This window comes from Pseudorasbora parva, chromosome 21 (assembly GCF_024679245.1).
Source record: "Pseudorasbora parva isolate DD20220531a chromosome 21, ASM2467924v1, whole genome shotgun sequence".
NCBI classification, from domain to species: domain Eukaryota; kingdom Metazoa; phylum Chordata; class Actinopteri; order Cypriniformes; family Gobionidae; genus Pseudorasbora; species Pseudorasbora parva.
The window spans coordinates 9,562,197-9,579,668 of record NC_090192.1 but is presented as its reverse complement, the minus strand read 5'-3'; the positions used below and the strand labels follow the sequence as shown (position 1 = coordinate 9,579,668).

At 36.3% G+C, this 17,472-nt stretch overlaps 1 protein-coding gene across 4 annotated transcripts in view; it reads left to right on the top strand.

The window, feature by feature from the left end:
• The first annotated feature begins 7,915 nt into the window (after positions 1-7,915).
• exoc6 (exocyst complex component 6) overlaps positions 7,916-17,472 on the top strand; it is a 66,054-nt gene continuing 56,497 nt past the window's right edge. For all 4 annotated transcript variants that reach the window (XM_067429225.1, XM_067429224.1, XM_067429223.1 and 1 more), the window contains exon 1: positions 7,916-8,072. In XM_067429225.1, the coding sequence (XP_067285326.1) occupies positions 7,975-8,072 (98 nt within the window). In that variant the 5' untranslated portion in view covers positions 7,916-7,974. The remainder of the gene's footprint in view (positions 8,073-17,472) is intronic.

Here is a 17,472-nt window from a genome sequence, read left to right as displayed (position 1 = left end):
CCTAACTTAATAAAAAATGGTTTAAGTGCTTCTTTGAAAAGGCTTCTTTTAAGAAATATTAGTAATAATACTATTATTAATATTACATCTTAATATTAGATTCATATCTTAAAACAACTTGATTCATATCTTAAAACAATGAAGGCAACTATAAATATTATTAAGCATAAAAGTTCAACACTTTGAACTAATGTGGTGTTCAGCCTCTAGTTGAATTAATTTAGTAAAAAATGTCCATTTAAAATTAAGTAAATTTTCTTTTTTTGACATTTTTATTTGTGTGCGTGTGTGTGTGTGTGTGTGTGTGTGTGTGTGTGTGTGTGTGTGTGTGTGTGTGTGTGTGTGTGTGTGTGTGTGTGTGTGTGTGTGTGCAAAATTGCAAAACAAAGTTAGAAAACACACACACACACACACACACACGCACACACACACACACATACAATGAGCACACAATGTCCTCACACCCTGCTCAACCCCTGACGAACCCAGATAATACTGTACATGACTGATCCTGTATTTAGTGCAAGAATTTTTCCCTAACCTTTGAGATACGGGCTGTACACTGATTCATTGTTCCTTTTTGATTCTTTGTGAAGTGTGATTCATTGTGATTCACATGGTGCAGCTGTTTAATTTTCCTGTGGGTGAAGATGGAAATAAAGTACATCCTGGGCTCGAGTGAGAGAATAAAGTGATAAAATTGTCTGTGCTTGTCTTGAGGTTGCTTATATACTTGTTATCTATCTGTAGTAAAAGCAAACATTTTTAAAATTCATAAAACAGAAGTGTATAAAAGGCTACTCATAAGAAAAAAATGTGATATAATTTGTGATTGTTAAATTTGTGCTAGTAACATCACACCTCTATCGCATGTACACACACGCACACACACACAGACACAGACACTTACACACACACATACACAGACACTTACACACACACATACACACACACACATGTCTGGTTCACTATCTTTGTGGGGACTCTCCATAGGCATAATGGTTTCTATACTGTTCAAACTTTTATACTTTTATACTGTATTTTCTGTCCCCCTACACTGCCCCAGCCCCTAAACCTACCCATCACAGGAAACATTCTGCATTTTTAGTTTCTCAAAAAAGAGATTTCATCCTATATGATTTATAAGCCTTTTGAAAAGTGGGGACCGCTGGCTGGTTCCCACAATGTAAGGTTTTACTATCCTTATGGGGACATTTGGTCCCCCCAATGTAATATAAACAAGGGCACACATACATACACACACACACACACACACACACACACACACACACACACACCACACCACACACACACGTGAGAGATATATGAGAGATATCAGGGAAATTGAAGAGACTGAAAAGGAAAATGGAAGTGAAGGTGCAGTTAAAGAGAGAACTTTTGATTATTTTGCATGGCCTCAGCCTATAAGGATTTAAACCTTTTTTATGTGATGGTCATACAAAAAAACAATGCTGTCTGTGGTGTCTGATTTTGTTGTGGGTATATGGGATGGCCTGGATGAGTGTGGGATTTCCTGGCCTGGAATGTTGTCCCAGTCTGGTCCTGTTCTACACGGTAGTCCTTCAGCCTGATACATTCATTAGCTGACAAAATTTGGTTCTTTTGTATTAATGTATTATGATGTTTATAATGTATATGACATGAGGTCCAGTTACCAGCGTGGCATTAAAACAGGTAGTAATGGCTGCTTTTTACTTAATTATGTCAGAGCCCATACTTCGTTACTTTAACTTGAGTAAAAAAGGTGTAATCCGTACTTACCATCTCTGAGAATAAGGCATTATTCTCTGAGAATATGAATTCTGAGAATATGTGCTTTATAAGTACACAAGCTATAAGCAACTAGTTAATAGTGAGAATTGGTCCCAAAATAATGTTTTACCCATACAAATGTTTAAAAAATATAAAGCCTTAAGATATAATGTGGATGATAGCCTTCTATAATAGAGGACAAACAACAATTTACAGAATGTGTTTAGGCAGTGTGATCCTCCTCAGCCCAGTCACAAACTGACATTAAAAACAAGACCAACCCGAGGTTTGTAAAATGTGTTGCTTTTAAAGACACGTTACAGTAAAGAGCATATGCAAACATTTTTGAGGGTTCATAGTTGTTTCCTGTAAGGTCACAAACTTTTCTTGTAAAGCAGTGAGGAAACCATTTGTTAAGACATCAATTTGCAGTAAGAACACTGTTTTGTAATCGATGTAATTTGTAAGATGATGTGCAAAATAAACATCCTTACATGCAATCAAACATTGCTGTAATGGCTAAATTATTTAATTATTTCTGAGTTCTTCCTTTATCCACTTTTCAGTTTTTACAAGTGAATCTGCTGGTCAAAAGTTTAGAAAAAAAGGTATTTTAAAGAAAGAAATAATTTGATTGTTTCTTAAGCTTACCAAGGGTGCATTTTCTTGATCAAAAATACAATAAAAATAGTGATATTGTGAAAGATTATTACAATATAAACTAACTGTTTTCTATGTGAATATAAACTATATTGCCAAAAGTTTTAGGAAGTCTGGCTTTCACATGAACTTTAATGACATCATTCTTAATCCAAAGGGTTTAATAAGGAGTTTGTCCACCCTTTCTATAACAGCTCCAGCTCTTCTGGGAAGGCTTTCCACAAGGTTTAGGTGTGTGTTTATGGGAATTTATGACCATTCTTCTAGAAGCACATTTGTGAGGTCAGGCACTGATGTTGGACGAGAAGGCCTGGCTCTCAGTCTCCGCTCTAATTCATCCCAAAGGTGATCTATCAGGTTGAGGTCAGGACTCTGTACAGGCCAGTCAAGTTCCTCAACACCAAACTCGCTCATCCATGTCTTTATGGACCTTGCTGGTGCGTAGTCATGTTGAACAGGAAGTGGCTATTCCCAAAATGTTCCCACAAAGTTGGGAGCATAAAATTGTCCAAAATATCTTGGTATGCTGAATCATTTAAGGTTTCGATGGCATGTATTCTTTTATTATTTTATAATGTTTCCTGAGGTGTACTTATATTGTTAGCATGGTTGTTACATCAAAAAAATTCATAATTTAGAAATAAAAGGCATTTTTTCTATACTGACATTAGCCCTCTGGCTGGAATGCTCTGTTTCAAGGGGCATGTCTGCTGTGAGACTTCAGTGAAAACATCCACTGTTGTGATTGGCTGACATCTTTGCATTTGAAATGAGATTACGTGCGGAGGGGGCGTGGTTTAGTCAGGCGTGAGCAGCAGCACCATAGACCGTAAAAAAAATATGGACATAGTGTCTGTGACGTCACCCATAGGATTCCGATAAGCTGTTCTGAAGCTTAAAGTATGGGCGAGCTGGCGGTTGCCATCTTGCGAGCGAGTCATCGCGTGTCGCTCCCGGATAACAGAAAATGGGCAAAGAGGCGGGACGTGGGCGGAGCTGAGGTGACGAGATGACTATAGACGGCGGATAAATGGCTATCCACCTGTCACTCAAAGTAACCACGCTCTTAATTATGCAGAACTTTAAGGCATTATATAACGTAAACGAATGAGTTATAAAAAATTTCACCCCCCTTACAGTTGTCATGAAGGGCAAAATTTTCCATATAGGCCAAAAAGCACAATTTGTACCAGACTGTAAACATGTTTTTTTCTGCTGTAAAGTTGAATTTTAACATGGGGCTCAATGAGATTCTGCTCCCTTCTGGAGCCTGTGCCTAGTGGCCAGTCGAGGAATAGCAGTTTACATTACTTCCGTATTGGCTTCAAGAGAGATCACGGGAGGTTGCCTCTTGAGCAGCACTCACTGCCAGTCGAGAGAGACAGAGAGATACGGAGCTGGGGAAAGATTGCTTAGAATGCATTATTGTACTGAGTTGTTGAGAGCGCAAGTTTATTATGTTTGTATCTAAAAGCTCTGAATAAACACTAGTAAACTTTGCAACGTTATTTCTCTCACAAAATGCTTTCACCACAGCTAACAGCAAACACACAACATAAATACAGTAAGAGCTTCTGTTGAGCATAATTACTAGAGCAGTGTCATTCATTATAACGGCGGTTTTGGCAAGTGAGCACTGCAGATATACGTGTGATTGACAGATCCGAACATTATAAAGAGTGTTCTTTGATCGCTCTCTGTAGTTTAATCATTTAAATAACAGATTTGTTTCATGCTACTAACAGAATCGACTTGAAGTTACAGTCACTGGCTTGATTCACTGATGCATCAAGACGGTCAGCGGCGGGACTGACAGTATTAAACGATTTAAAAAGAAAGTCTATGTGAACTTGAATGATTTGCTACACATCAGAACTCACTGATCCCAGATCAGGAATTAATGTACACTGTTACTCACTGTTTGTGGTGGTGCTGTTGAATCCATATGGTAAAGCCTGTGCTGACATCGCGACTGATAAACTGAATCATTCTCTACTAATTATCTGGGCGGGCAAAGCAGAGGAAGGGGAGGAAACCTTTCCTGGTATGACGTCATAACAGGAATATTTAAGATCAGCTCGTATGGGCTCTCAGTTTCTCAAAGGCAGAGAAAGACAGCCAGAACTCGGTTTACACCGATCAAATTTTCTAGCCTCTTGCTGGGGACAATATTCAGGCTAGGGAAACTCATATTAATGTTGAAAAACCTCATAAAATAAAATTTTCCTGCCATGGGACCTTTAAGAATTCCTTTCACTGGAACTAAGGGACAAAGGCCGACCACTGAAAAACAACCCAACACCATTTCCCCCCAACCTATATAATATAAACATAAATTGCATTAAAGAAATTCAATTTGGCCAACTGAAAAATTTAGATGTGATCAGTCACTAGAAAATGTTCAATTGGAAACATTATTAATTTTTTTTTTTACAGTGACCGTTCTCATGGCAACCACCAAACTCAGACTCGTCCATCAGATTGCCAGACAGAGAAGTGCGATTCGTCACTCCAGAGAACATGTCTCCTCTGCTCTAGAGTCCAGTGGCGGCTGTGGAAGTGGAAGCCATGGAAGTGATTTTCAATTATTTGGAGGAGTGTCCCAATACTTAGTGTATTTTAAAAACTTTTATGAATATAACTTTTGTGAATAAGTGAATATATTTAAGACATATGCTATATAATTTGAGTTTATTCTTACAAATAGCTTTAATGCATTTAAAAACGTATAAATTAACTTTTGTCAAAAACTTTTGTAAAGCATTTTTTACATTCCTTTTCTGAATCTTTTATGACTCAGGTACCATAAAATAAAGCTCTTATTTCAGCAGTGTGAAAAATCTTCAAGCACAATTGGAAAATATTTAACAGGACAGCACTTAGTCCTGTTTTGTTGGATTCAAAGTTCTAGGGATCACAAGGTCTGTCCCTTTTCCTTAGTTGCAGTTTTCTGCTGACTATAGTATGTGTATGTCCTGCTGGAGCACGGCTCTTCCAGCACTACACTAACAGACATGTACGACAGCAATAGCAGTCTAAAGACTCCCACAAGTCCCCAAGAAGAGGACAAAGAAGAAGGAAAGGTCTATGGGAATGTTTTTGCAGAACTGGAATCAGTAGACCTTCCCCTAGGAACGACTTTAAGGTAAAGTTATAAAATAATAGTGTTTTTGATGTTGTACATTTTCAATTCCTTTTAATTCCCACAATTACATGTAATAAAACATATTTATGACTTATCTACTATTACACACAACGCAAATATATTGTAAAAGGCATGCCAAGCAATTTGCTATTGAAAAGGTGCTGTATAAGACAATATAGTAGTACCCTAAAGACTTAAAATATCATTGCTGTACTGATAAACAAATATTTCAAATTGGGAAAACAAAATTGTGAAGGTTTCAGGGATGTGTGCCTCTCATTGTCCATGATGGTTATGGCTCGGGTACCACGGTAAGAGATGGGTGAAGATGCCCCCCATTAAAACGCTTTACTTGTAAATTGTAAAATGTTTAGATACATTTAGCATGTGCAGAATGGTAATGATCAGTGTTGGGAGTAACTCAAGTAACGTGAGTTATGTAATCAGATTACTTTTTTCAAGTAACTAGTAACACATTACTTGTAAATTTACATTAAAACATCTGTTGCTTTTTTCCCCACATTTATTGACTGACAGCTGTCCTGTCCCCATGTTGAGAGAATCAAAGGTAGCTCAGAGGCGTTGTGTGTGCTGTGTGAACATGATGCTTATTGTAGGTCTAGAGTAATCTAAATGTGAGCACACATTCACTCATCTCACTTGTACAAAAGTGAGATTTAGGATTTCTCAAATTAAATAAAAACAGTGAAATGCAAACTCAGAAACCAATGATTAAATATGTTACATTTAGGGCGGTGAAACGATTAATCGTATCCAAAATAAAAGTTTGTGTTTACATAATGTACAGTGCATAATGTACAGTATGTGTGCACTGTGTATAATTATTATGTATATTTGAATAAACACACACGCTATATTTAATAAATATTTGCATATACATACATACATATATATATATATATATATATATATATATATATATATATATATATATATATATATATATATATATATATATATACATAATAATTATACAGCACACACACATATTATGTAAACACAAACTTTTATTTTGGGTGTGATTAATATACTTTATGTATTTAATCCAACTTTATTGTCTTTGCTGCTGACCTTCGACGGTCCAATTCAACCATATATCAAGCAAAACTACCTTAAATAAATTTGTTTCATATTTCGTTTTTTATTGCTGAAGTAAAAGTGGGGAATTTCTACTGCAATCCAGAATAGAAGCCCAGCTGAAAAACAAAAAAGCAAGCTCAGACCATAGATTGTAAAAAAAATTACTCAGACCAGATCCATGGGAAAAGGTAATGGAAAAGTAATGTAACACATTACTTTCCATAAAAGTAAATAATTAATTCACTTTGTTACTTTTGAAAGGGAATAATACAATATCATTATTAGTGCTGGGCAATCGATTAATCACGATTAATCACATCCAAAATAAAAGTTTGTGTTTACATAATGTGTGTGTACTTTGTATAATTATTATGTACATATAAATATATATATATATATATATATATATATATATATATATATATATATATATATATATATATATATATATATATATATATATATATATATATATATATATATATATAAATCTTTTATAAAAGAACATATATTTCTTATGCATGGGTGTTTATTTATATATGCATAATAATTATACACAGTAAACACAAATATATTATGTAAACACAAACTTTTATTTTGGATGCCATTCATCTGAAAGGTATTCTAAGGACCACCAGTCTTCAGTGTCACATGATCCTTCAGAAATCATTCTAATATGCAGATTTGCTTCTCAAGAAATGATATATTATTATGTTTTTCCCCCTAATATTTTTGTAGGAACTGTTTTAGACCACCATTCAAATGTTTCATTCAAAAGTTTAGAAAAAAAATTATAAGCAAGGATGAGGTCTACATTTATCGTTTCAATTCAAAATGAAAACAATACATTTTTCCACAAATAAAAAACAACAACATTAATGTGTCCACAAATCCCTCATTAACAAACAGCCACAAAAACCTTTCACATTTTTATTTGATACTTTATTGTCACAACATTTTCCAGTTAGATAGACACTATATTTATCTAATTTAGACACTAAATTAGATAAATAGCCTATAACCTTTTTGTATTTTTATTTTTTCTTTACCAAATCTTACAAATGTTGATGTTCAGAAAAAAATGTCAAAAGCCATTAATCCAGTGTGTTGAGATGAGATTCTGTGTCATCTATGGTAAAAAAAAGGTTATAAGGTTCCACTTATTTTAGCGTGGCCCTCTATATTCTGGCCTGCACACAGTCCGCCAGACTGGCGCAGCTCCCCCTCTCGGTGGATTCGTGTTACTGCATCTCTCTCGGTATTGTCACAAATGAACTGTGACGATTAGAGCCAACATGGCGGAGAGCGAGAGCTTGGAGACTATCACCGAACATGAACGAATATTACAGGAGATCGAGAGCACGGACACGGCGTGCGTGGGGCCGACGCTACGGTGAGAGATGTGCATCGTCTGCTCTTATTTAACGTTCAGACGGTGATGTGATGTTTTCTCCTGTCTAATGGATGGGAAACAGGCCTTTGTTTGCTAAAGATGCAGCTCAGCAGGACTTTGTCATTGCTGATAAAGCTATTAAATAAACTGCTGATCGACTGGATGTGATTTCGTGTTTTTCCATATGAATTATTTGAATGGTCGCTGTATGCTGTCCTCACACTTATTCAAACACATTCAATGACACAGGCTGCTGGTCGTTGTTTTCCTGTCATTCAGCTAGTATGGTCGGCTGATGTTATGCGTGAATTATTTGTCATAATGTGCCATTCATCTGTCTGTCTGTGTGGTGTTGTGATTTAATAATATAAGACGTAAACATCTGAGGTGAAGCAGCACAGGCCCAGTGACGGTCTCACTGCATTATGAATATGATGGGGCTGTCGACAGGTGGAAGCTCGGAGCAAAATAGCTTTAGTTTTTCCAAATGGACAGCTCTGTCAGGTTTAATACCCTGCAGTATACTCTTTATTTCCTTTTCTGAACACATTTCAACTACGGAAGGATGAAATCTGACGAAATATTGGGTGGGTGTGGCGTTAGCAAATGAGTCTGGGTTGAGCTATACATTAATATTCTGCTCTGAGCTCAGCTGTAGCTGGATCATTTCAGCAGAAATCATGATGTCACTCACAATTTGATAATGTCAGCACAGTTGCATTTCATCATGACATATCGGCTTGACTATTTCAGTAGAAATAACGATTTGATGATGTTGCGTTTTATTCCAGTAGAGATTGGCTAAGTCTTGTCATGACGTGTTTGTTTTCTTGATTTTATTATAAAATCTTGATTTCAGTAGCATTACGTCCCATAATGAGATGTTTTTGCTTTGTGATTTGTGCTAAAATTGTGATTTGCTTCCATGACAACTTTGGCTTTGTGAAAACACAACTACATGATTTCTGTAGTGTTCAGCTGAATTCCATCATGACATATTTGGCTTTATTATTTCTGATAAAATTATGATTTCAGTAGCTCTCAGCTTCATTCTATTATGTCATCTTTGGCATTATGATTAAAACAACAACAACAACAACAACATGATTTCAGTAGAGCTCCGCTGTGTGCCGTCATGTTGTCTTTGGCTTTATGATTTCTGATAAAATCTTAATTTCTGTGGTGCATTCCGTCATGAATCATGATGTCATTGGATCATGATTTCTGTAATGTCCAGCTGAATTACATCATGACATGTATTTATGCTTTATGTATTCTAAAACATATTAGTGCTCAGCTGCATTCTGTCACTAGGCCTTTTGGCTTTATGAATTCTAAAACATATTTATTAATGCTCAACTGCATTCTGTCATGACGTCTTTGGCTTTATGATTTCTGATGAAATCATGATTTCTGTAGTTGTTCGGATGAATTCCATCTTGGCATATTTGGCTTTATGATTTCTGATAAAATTATGATTTCAGTAGCTCTCAGCTTCATTCCATTATGTCATCTTCGGCTTTATCATTAAAAAACAACAACATGATTTCTGTAGTGCTCAGCTGTGTTCCTTCATGATGTCCTTTGGATTTCTGATTTCTGATAAAATCATGATTTCTGTAATGTCTAGCTGAATTCCATAATATTTGGCTTTATGAATTCTAAAAACATTTATTTAGTGCTCCGCTGCATTCTGTCATGATGACTTTGACTTTATGATTTGATTTCTGATAAAGTTATGATTTCAGTAGTGCTCAGCTGCGTCCCATTGTGTCATCTTTGGCTTTATGATTTAAAAAAAACCAACATGATTTCTGTAGTGCTGAGCTGCATTCAGTCACGAGTCCTTGGCTTTATGATTTCTGATAAAATCAAGATTTCTGTAGTGCTCAGCTGAATTTCATCATGACATATTTCACTTTAGGAATTCAAAAAGTATATTTCTTTAGCACTCAACCATAAGGGCATTTTAGGTTTCATTATTTCTGATAAATCATGATTTCAATAGCTCTTTGGTAAATCACAAATTCTATTCAAATACCATGAATGATAATGACATCTTAGACTTCATAAGAATTTCATTGGAATTTGTGATGTTGTGACTCATGATCTTGACATGACTTTTTGTTCGTTTTTTTTATTCCACTAGTGAATAGAGCATGTATCCCATCATTAGATTTTTAGCTTTAGTCATTATGCTTTTTGATTTAAGTTTGGCTACATCACATCATGCATTTATGAAATTATAGATTTCAGTAGCGCTCCGCTGAATCTCATTGGGAGGTCTTTGCTTGAACATTAAAGTAGAGAATGTGATTTTCAGCAGAATTCAGTTGACTTTTTGCACTATAAATGCATGCTCTGAGCATGTTTGTTCCCTCTGTTGAAAGAGTTTTTCAAGAATGGAAAATTGTAAACATGCTCAGATCTATATCTGGAAATGAATGTAAACTCAAGATACTAGCCTTTTAGGCTATACTTACACTTTTGGAAGCCATAATTCACTTTGCAATTTATTGTGAATTAGAAATTAGACTTCTGTTATGCAACAGAATTTCTGGATGGTTCATATTACACAGTTGATATTATGATATTGAACTATGTGATTCATTCATTTGGATGTTAACCAAACCAGCTATTGATAAAGGCCTCCAGAAAAGCAGACCTTCTGGACATGCAAATTTGTCGACATTCCAGCATGTGCGACATGTCCTAAGGCCACACGTTCTGCTGTACTGATATTCACACTGATCATTACCAGTACAAAAGCCGTATTTTCTCATTCCACAGAAGTTATCAAGTCTTTGAAGGGAAGCTTCCTCTGCTTAACAATGTCACATTGTATCTTAAAGGTGTGCAGGGAAAGTGCTTTATCACTATGTGCCTCAGCTTTTTCTCTTGGTTGCACTATATGTTTAAATTTGACAGTCAGTTTGATTAAAAAAAGGGATTTTGGAGCAACTTTCAATCTATTCATATTAGATTGAAATTAATTCTTCATCATTTTTTATTAAATGACTAAAAAGGTCAAGTGGTGTGACCATTAAGTAAAAAGTAATATAAAAATTATGGTATAATAAACATGGTGTACTGGCTTTCAATGGAGGGACAGAAACCTATCAGGTTTCATTAAAATATTTAATATTATAAATGTTTCTAGTAGTAATCAAAGTCTGGCACCAAGGCTTTGAACCAGTTCAAAAAACGAATTTTAACATGAATATAAAAACGGAAACATAATCATGTTTATTCGTTCTAAACAGAAATGCTTATTTGAAATTACCATAATGCAAAACATATTTCATACGTTGTCAGAGGGCACTCTGGACAAATTTGGAGCGTGCCGTGCACACCTTTCTCTAGAATTGTCTTCAGATTTGTCCAGAAATCTGCCATTTTCAATACAAGGATAATTTAAGTTCGGAGTCTTTGCAAGAGCCTCATCATCATAGCAACAGTTCGTGTCCAGGTCAGATTACATCAAATTTTGTCGTTTGTTGGAAAAAACAATACCAAACTGCTCAGACATTGCATGACCCAACAAACGTTGTTCATTGAACATGTTCAGTCGGAAGAAAACAAACTCAGACCAATGGCAACAGTTGCCGACACACTGATAACACACTGATCCAACACATTTCTACAGACTTGTTTGTTGGCCTTTATCTGCATTATGACCTTTGCAAACGCTACTGTAAACACTATATCAACACTAATGTTGACAAGCAGTCGAGCAGAGGCAAAGCTTTGCCCTTTGTTTACATCGGGGCAACAACATTAAACATAAAATTAGAACTGTTAATAGAAATCGCAACTAGAAATAAGACATACAACCTTAAAAATAAAGGTGACAGGAAGAACCAAAAATGTGGTTTTGCTACAGTGATGCCATAGAAGAACCATTTTTGGTTCCCCAAAGAACTGTTTTGTGAAAGGTTCTTTAAAGAACCATTTTTTTTCTAACTATAGCCGCGTTTCCACCGCAGGAACTTTACCCAAGAACTTTGGGTGGTACTCGGTGTGTTTTGACCGCAGGAACCAGGGTCTAAATGAAGTTCTGGGTAAATATTTCCCCCTCCAAACAGCCCTGCTCGCGAGCTAGTACTTTTTCAAAGTTCAGGAACTTTCGAGGGCGGGACTTGGGCGCTGAACATGCTGATTGGTTTAGCATTTTATTTCAACCGGCATTTTTAAAAGTCTTTTGCGAGGTTCGGTTTACGTTCAGTAAATATCAGTCTTGCTCTCTGTCTGATGGCGCGTGTTCGTCTCAGCCATCTCACGTGCAATGTCCGTAATAGCTGATAATAATATACATTGTCATTTTAAATCTAGCTTTACAAGCTTTCTGAATATGCTGCATGCTGCTGAATCTGCAAATTAGTGTTTTTTTCTGTCGTTGTTAATTACCTCTTTAGTAAACCTATACATAACCAGCAAAAGCAGCACAGCTTGAACCTCTTCCATACTCGTTATTAATTTTTTTACAGTCTATTTTTCACCATGTAAACAACCTGACTGATTACTTTTAAGTGTACTCATCGTGTTAAGTGTAAAAGATAATTTTTCTGAGGGGTAAACTTTTTATTTCGTAAGTTATGAAGATAATGTTGGAATAATGACACAGCGTATATTGCCCCAGGCAGTTTTTACTTTAACTGCGCCTGACAGAATATTTTTTTTTTTTTTTTTGAGATGATTATTACACTTTACAACAAATAAATAGCTTATTAGTCCTGGTGGCCGTTAAGAGTTGCTATGGCTACAGTCAACACATTCCAGCTGCTGGAGAAAACAGCGTTGACATTTTTGATGCGGCAGACAAACTGCATGTGACAAAATGATTGCGATTGAAAGTCATCACATGTAAACACCAGATCGGTTTAGATAACATCTCATGTAAACAGTCCACTAAATCTTTCAATCGGTACACACACAAATGATTACTGTCCGTCACTGACTTGGAGGAGCAGTCACACGCAGTCCTACATCAACGGACTAATTTGCCTAATCTTAACGGAACTTTAGATCGCGGTGGAAATGCAGACAGTTGCAGGTCTTGGGGGAGAAAAGTACCTGTTAAAAAGTTCCTGGTACAAATTGTTCCGGGTAATTTTGGTGGAAACAGGGCTTATTTTATAGTCTAAAGAACCTTTTTGCACTACAAAGAACCTTTTGTGCAATGGAAAGGTTCTTTGGATATTAAAGGTTCTTCATGGAACCATACACCCTGCGAAAGAACCATTTAAGAACCTTTATTTTTAAGAGAGTACTTTACAAGTTGTTATCTTCAAACAACAGATTGTCCCGACAAAGTGGGAACGGCTCCATTTCAGGAGAAGTTTTTCTGGAAGCTGTTCTAACAGATAAACGTTCGGGTTATAATAGTGTAGTGTTTAAACATAAAGATTTTTATAAATATTTTTATTCTGAAATTGACTAAACTGAGTTTAGATCTGCTCTGATGGATAGATGTAAGTATAGTCCTGGTGATTCCAAGATGATTTGTCTGCAAGGGTACCGTTTAAACGCAGTTACCTGACAAATATAAATAGTACAATTGTAAACCTAACTCTCCATTTTCTTCCATTCCAGATAGAGGTAAATCAGGTTATACTATTTTTTCCCCTTATTTTTTCTTCTTATGAATATTTTTATTCCATTTCTGTGTAAAGCGCATTGTATTGCCACTGTGTATAAATTTGCTATACAAATAGACTTGCCTTGCCTTGAAAAAAAAAAATTGTGTTCCCGTGCAGGGCTGCAAGAACAAAATTACGTAATTTTGTTCTCGCAGACCTGGTGTGGGACTTCTTGCAGCTTGTTCTCGGCACATCATCTAAGCAGAACTTCTTTTTTTGTGTGGGTGTCCCGAGAATTACTACGTGATTGGGCAGAAATTTAAAGTGGGCGGTGTTAATGCAGGACTCCGCAGAAGTTTGGCGCCTGCTTTTCTCGTGAAGTACGGAATGTCCTGGCTAGAATGAAATTTGTTCTTCTTGCCACCTAGAAAACGAAAACATTTCTTTGTTCAAGCTTGTATGTAGCAAGCTTTAGGAAGGTCAAACAAATGAGTTTTGGAAACGGTGTGGGAGAAGTGTCTCTTTGACATAGCGACAACACTCTTCTCTAATGCAGCTAAACCAGGCCTTGCACCTTTTTTGCGTATTCCATAGGCAGATTTTATTTAAATGAGTAACATTGTGACTTCACATGATCTGGAAAAAACATGTTGTAGTCCAAATGAGTCATTCGTTGCAGTTCTTTGAAAGTTAAAAGTGGTTAAATAAAGTGTCGTAAACCATTTTGTCTTAATCCCAAGTCCCCTTGTAGTCATAATTTTATCCCTTAACTCATCTTTGATCACCAAAATTAAATATTTAAGCATTTTTCCTGTGAAAAAATGTCTCCGTGCCTTAAAATAGCTTGAATGTTAGACTCCACCCTTGCTTCATTTAGTATACGTGGATTCATGAATATGCATATTATCACCATCACAGTCAGCCAACTTACTGAGGTACACGTTGCACAATGGTATCGATCTTTACAACGTTGTTAAACCACTAATAATGTGTTGCTAATGTTATACAAACCATCTTCCTGTTCGCCATCTCAATCTGGATTCTAAACATCAGTATCCTAAGAAACTCTTTGAACAACTTAGAACATCAATGGAGAAAAGCATAGTTCATAATATCATAATATACATAATTCACCAGTTATATTGCTAAATATACCTGGTTTTTAATGTCAAGAGAAAAATATATCCTGGCTTTTCTTAAGACTCCTCCACTGCTTCAGAGAATAATGATATGCTAAAGCCCGTCAGCAAGTTGACGTGATTGGTTTAAAGGTACATTAAAACCTTAACCACAGGGGGTCTTTAAACAGCATATGAAGCCATTAATGTTTACATGTTTCAGAATGTTGCTTTTTGCAAAAACCCTGGAATAACCTTATTTCCTAAAAATATTTTCTTAAAAGTGCATGTAAACACAGGTATTGACACTCCTTCAAGCTTGTGTTACAAAATGGTGTAGTTTGGTTTCATTAACTACCCCGTGGCAGTAGTTGTAGATGTATAATGTTCTGTGTTTTGTGTTTGAGCTGTAAGTGAAGAGGCTTGACTTTTGCTCGCTCTTTTTCCTTCAGTACCTCCTGGCAGTTGTCCGGAACTTGCCGCTCTTTGGTCTGTTGAATTCAATAACAGGAAGGAGGAAACTCATTGTGACTATGGTTCTGCTGATAGTAGTTATGTGTCCATGTGTGCAGATTCGTAGAAAGGATATCACATTATGGTGTGTAATATGACCTTCTGAAATGCAATGGAAGTGGGTACCGATTTTAGAAAGCTTTGCGTGTTTTCAAAAGGAATTGGCCCTCAGCATTTTCCATCTGGGTGGCAGGAAAGGGCCGACCCAGTAACCGCACAAAAGAAAAAAAAAGATAAAAAAACAACAACATATATATAGAGCAAACTGTTTTGTAAAGCTGAATACTAGTTGGCATAGGCCTTAAAATTCAAGCACAGTTTTCTACTGCAGCGTTTGTCAAATGTTTGCTTGATATGCAGTCGAAATATACAAATATACACATACATTTAATAAATAACATAACATATAATTGTAGCAAAATACCATGAACATAATTCAGCAGACTAAACATTTACACAAGGAACTTTTGCCAATGGTTTAAAATACCATAAAACAACTAGCCTTGTTAAAGGTGCAACTTTCCGTCCACTGGAGGGCGCCTATTCAAAACAAATGCGTAGTTTGATGACGCAAAGTTTGAGTGAAGTATCTTCGGACAAGTGGTTTTCACATCACAGCCGGTGGAAAATAGGACACAGGCAGAAATCACGATCATGCATGCGGTTATTAACATTACTGTAGTGTGAAGCAGAGCAGGACCGAGTGTTGTGAAGCTGAGCATGGCTGCTGGAGCGATTGTTAAACAAATACCCGCCTTGCAAATACCGGGTCTTTTATTATGACGGGACGGGACACAATCGCCGGGCATGTGCACTGATCCGCTCTTCCGGTTATGATTATGAGGTAATGGAGCTCTGTTTATCATATTAGATACTATTAGATATCATATTTTGATTCCGATCGCGGCTGTTTCCCTGTAGCGGGTGGTGGTGGTAGGTGTCTCTTGCCAAGGGCTTCGGCCATCCTTCCGCTCTCTTCCCTGAACTGAAATGAAGTAGTGGGCTGTACTTTCCACACGATTGACATCAGGTTCAAGTACGCCCACAAGCCGTGCAAGTTATTCGTGTATTGCAGGTTGGCCGGTGGTTATGTTGCCCGCATACCGCCTCCCATGGCCGAGACTGGTATTACGACACCTGTCGGGCCGGGGCTAGTAATGCTACTGCTAATTAAGGTTGATATCTCTGCAGCACTATAACGTGACATTTTTTTAATTACATCATCGCCCTTATTTCTTCTCATTCTTTTGATGTGTGTAGGTCATTTTTTATATATTTTTACCTCCATTTTTTACACATGGCACCTATGAATATTAATTTAAAGCATTATTAAAGATAAAAAAACACTCAGTAATTTAAAAAGAATAAATAATAAATAAGCAATCGTAGTATTTATTTTAATAATAATTCTTTCACAATTTCTATTTGCCCAATGATGTCTTAAAAACAATGTTGATATTGAAGGCTATAAACAAATACAGTGAATGTAATGTAGGCTATGCAATATATTATGTACCAAAAGCTGAGCGCTGAGTTTCTGTTCATTTTTGTGACGCTCCAGTTCACTGAGACCGAGACGACAGAAAGCGCATCCTGATTGTTTTCAATATTTTACAAAAGCATAACATTTTGTTTTCAGCACATAATGGCAGTTACATCTATCTGCAAATGGTTGAAATGTGCGAAAGAACAAAAGAGTCAATTTCTGCTGAAGGGAAGTGAATGAGGACAAACACACTTTTATCGAATCGTACGTCATCATTTAGTTAATCGAACTCGGGTGCGCACCAAAAGTGCTAGTGTGAAAGCACCCTACGTCATTCCCAATACTTCATGGGATTGTATTTTCCCTTTCCCTCATTAAAGCCATGAAGTACACAGCCTTTTATCTCTGTCTTTTTGTCCAATTTTCAAATACGTTTTGCTTCAAATTAAAGTTTGTTAGGTTAAAAGTCACCTTGTAGATGGTTTGGTTCATAGCTTATAACAATTTAACAAATACTTTTTAAAAATCCCAATGTGAAAAATGAATGGAAAAAGTTCTTAGTGGACAGGCTCTAATGCACTCTATTGACCACTTTGAGCTGCATGAGCTGAAGCAAAACAGTGAATGAACACTGGTAAATGAAAGTACTTTATCAGTAGGTTAATTGAGTATCAAACAAATCTTCTATGAGTTTAATCTGATAT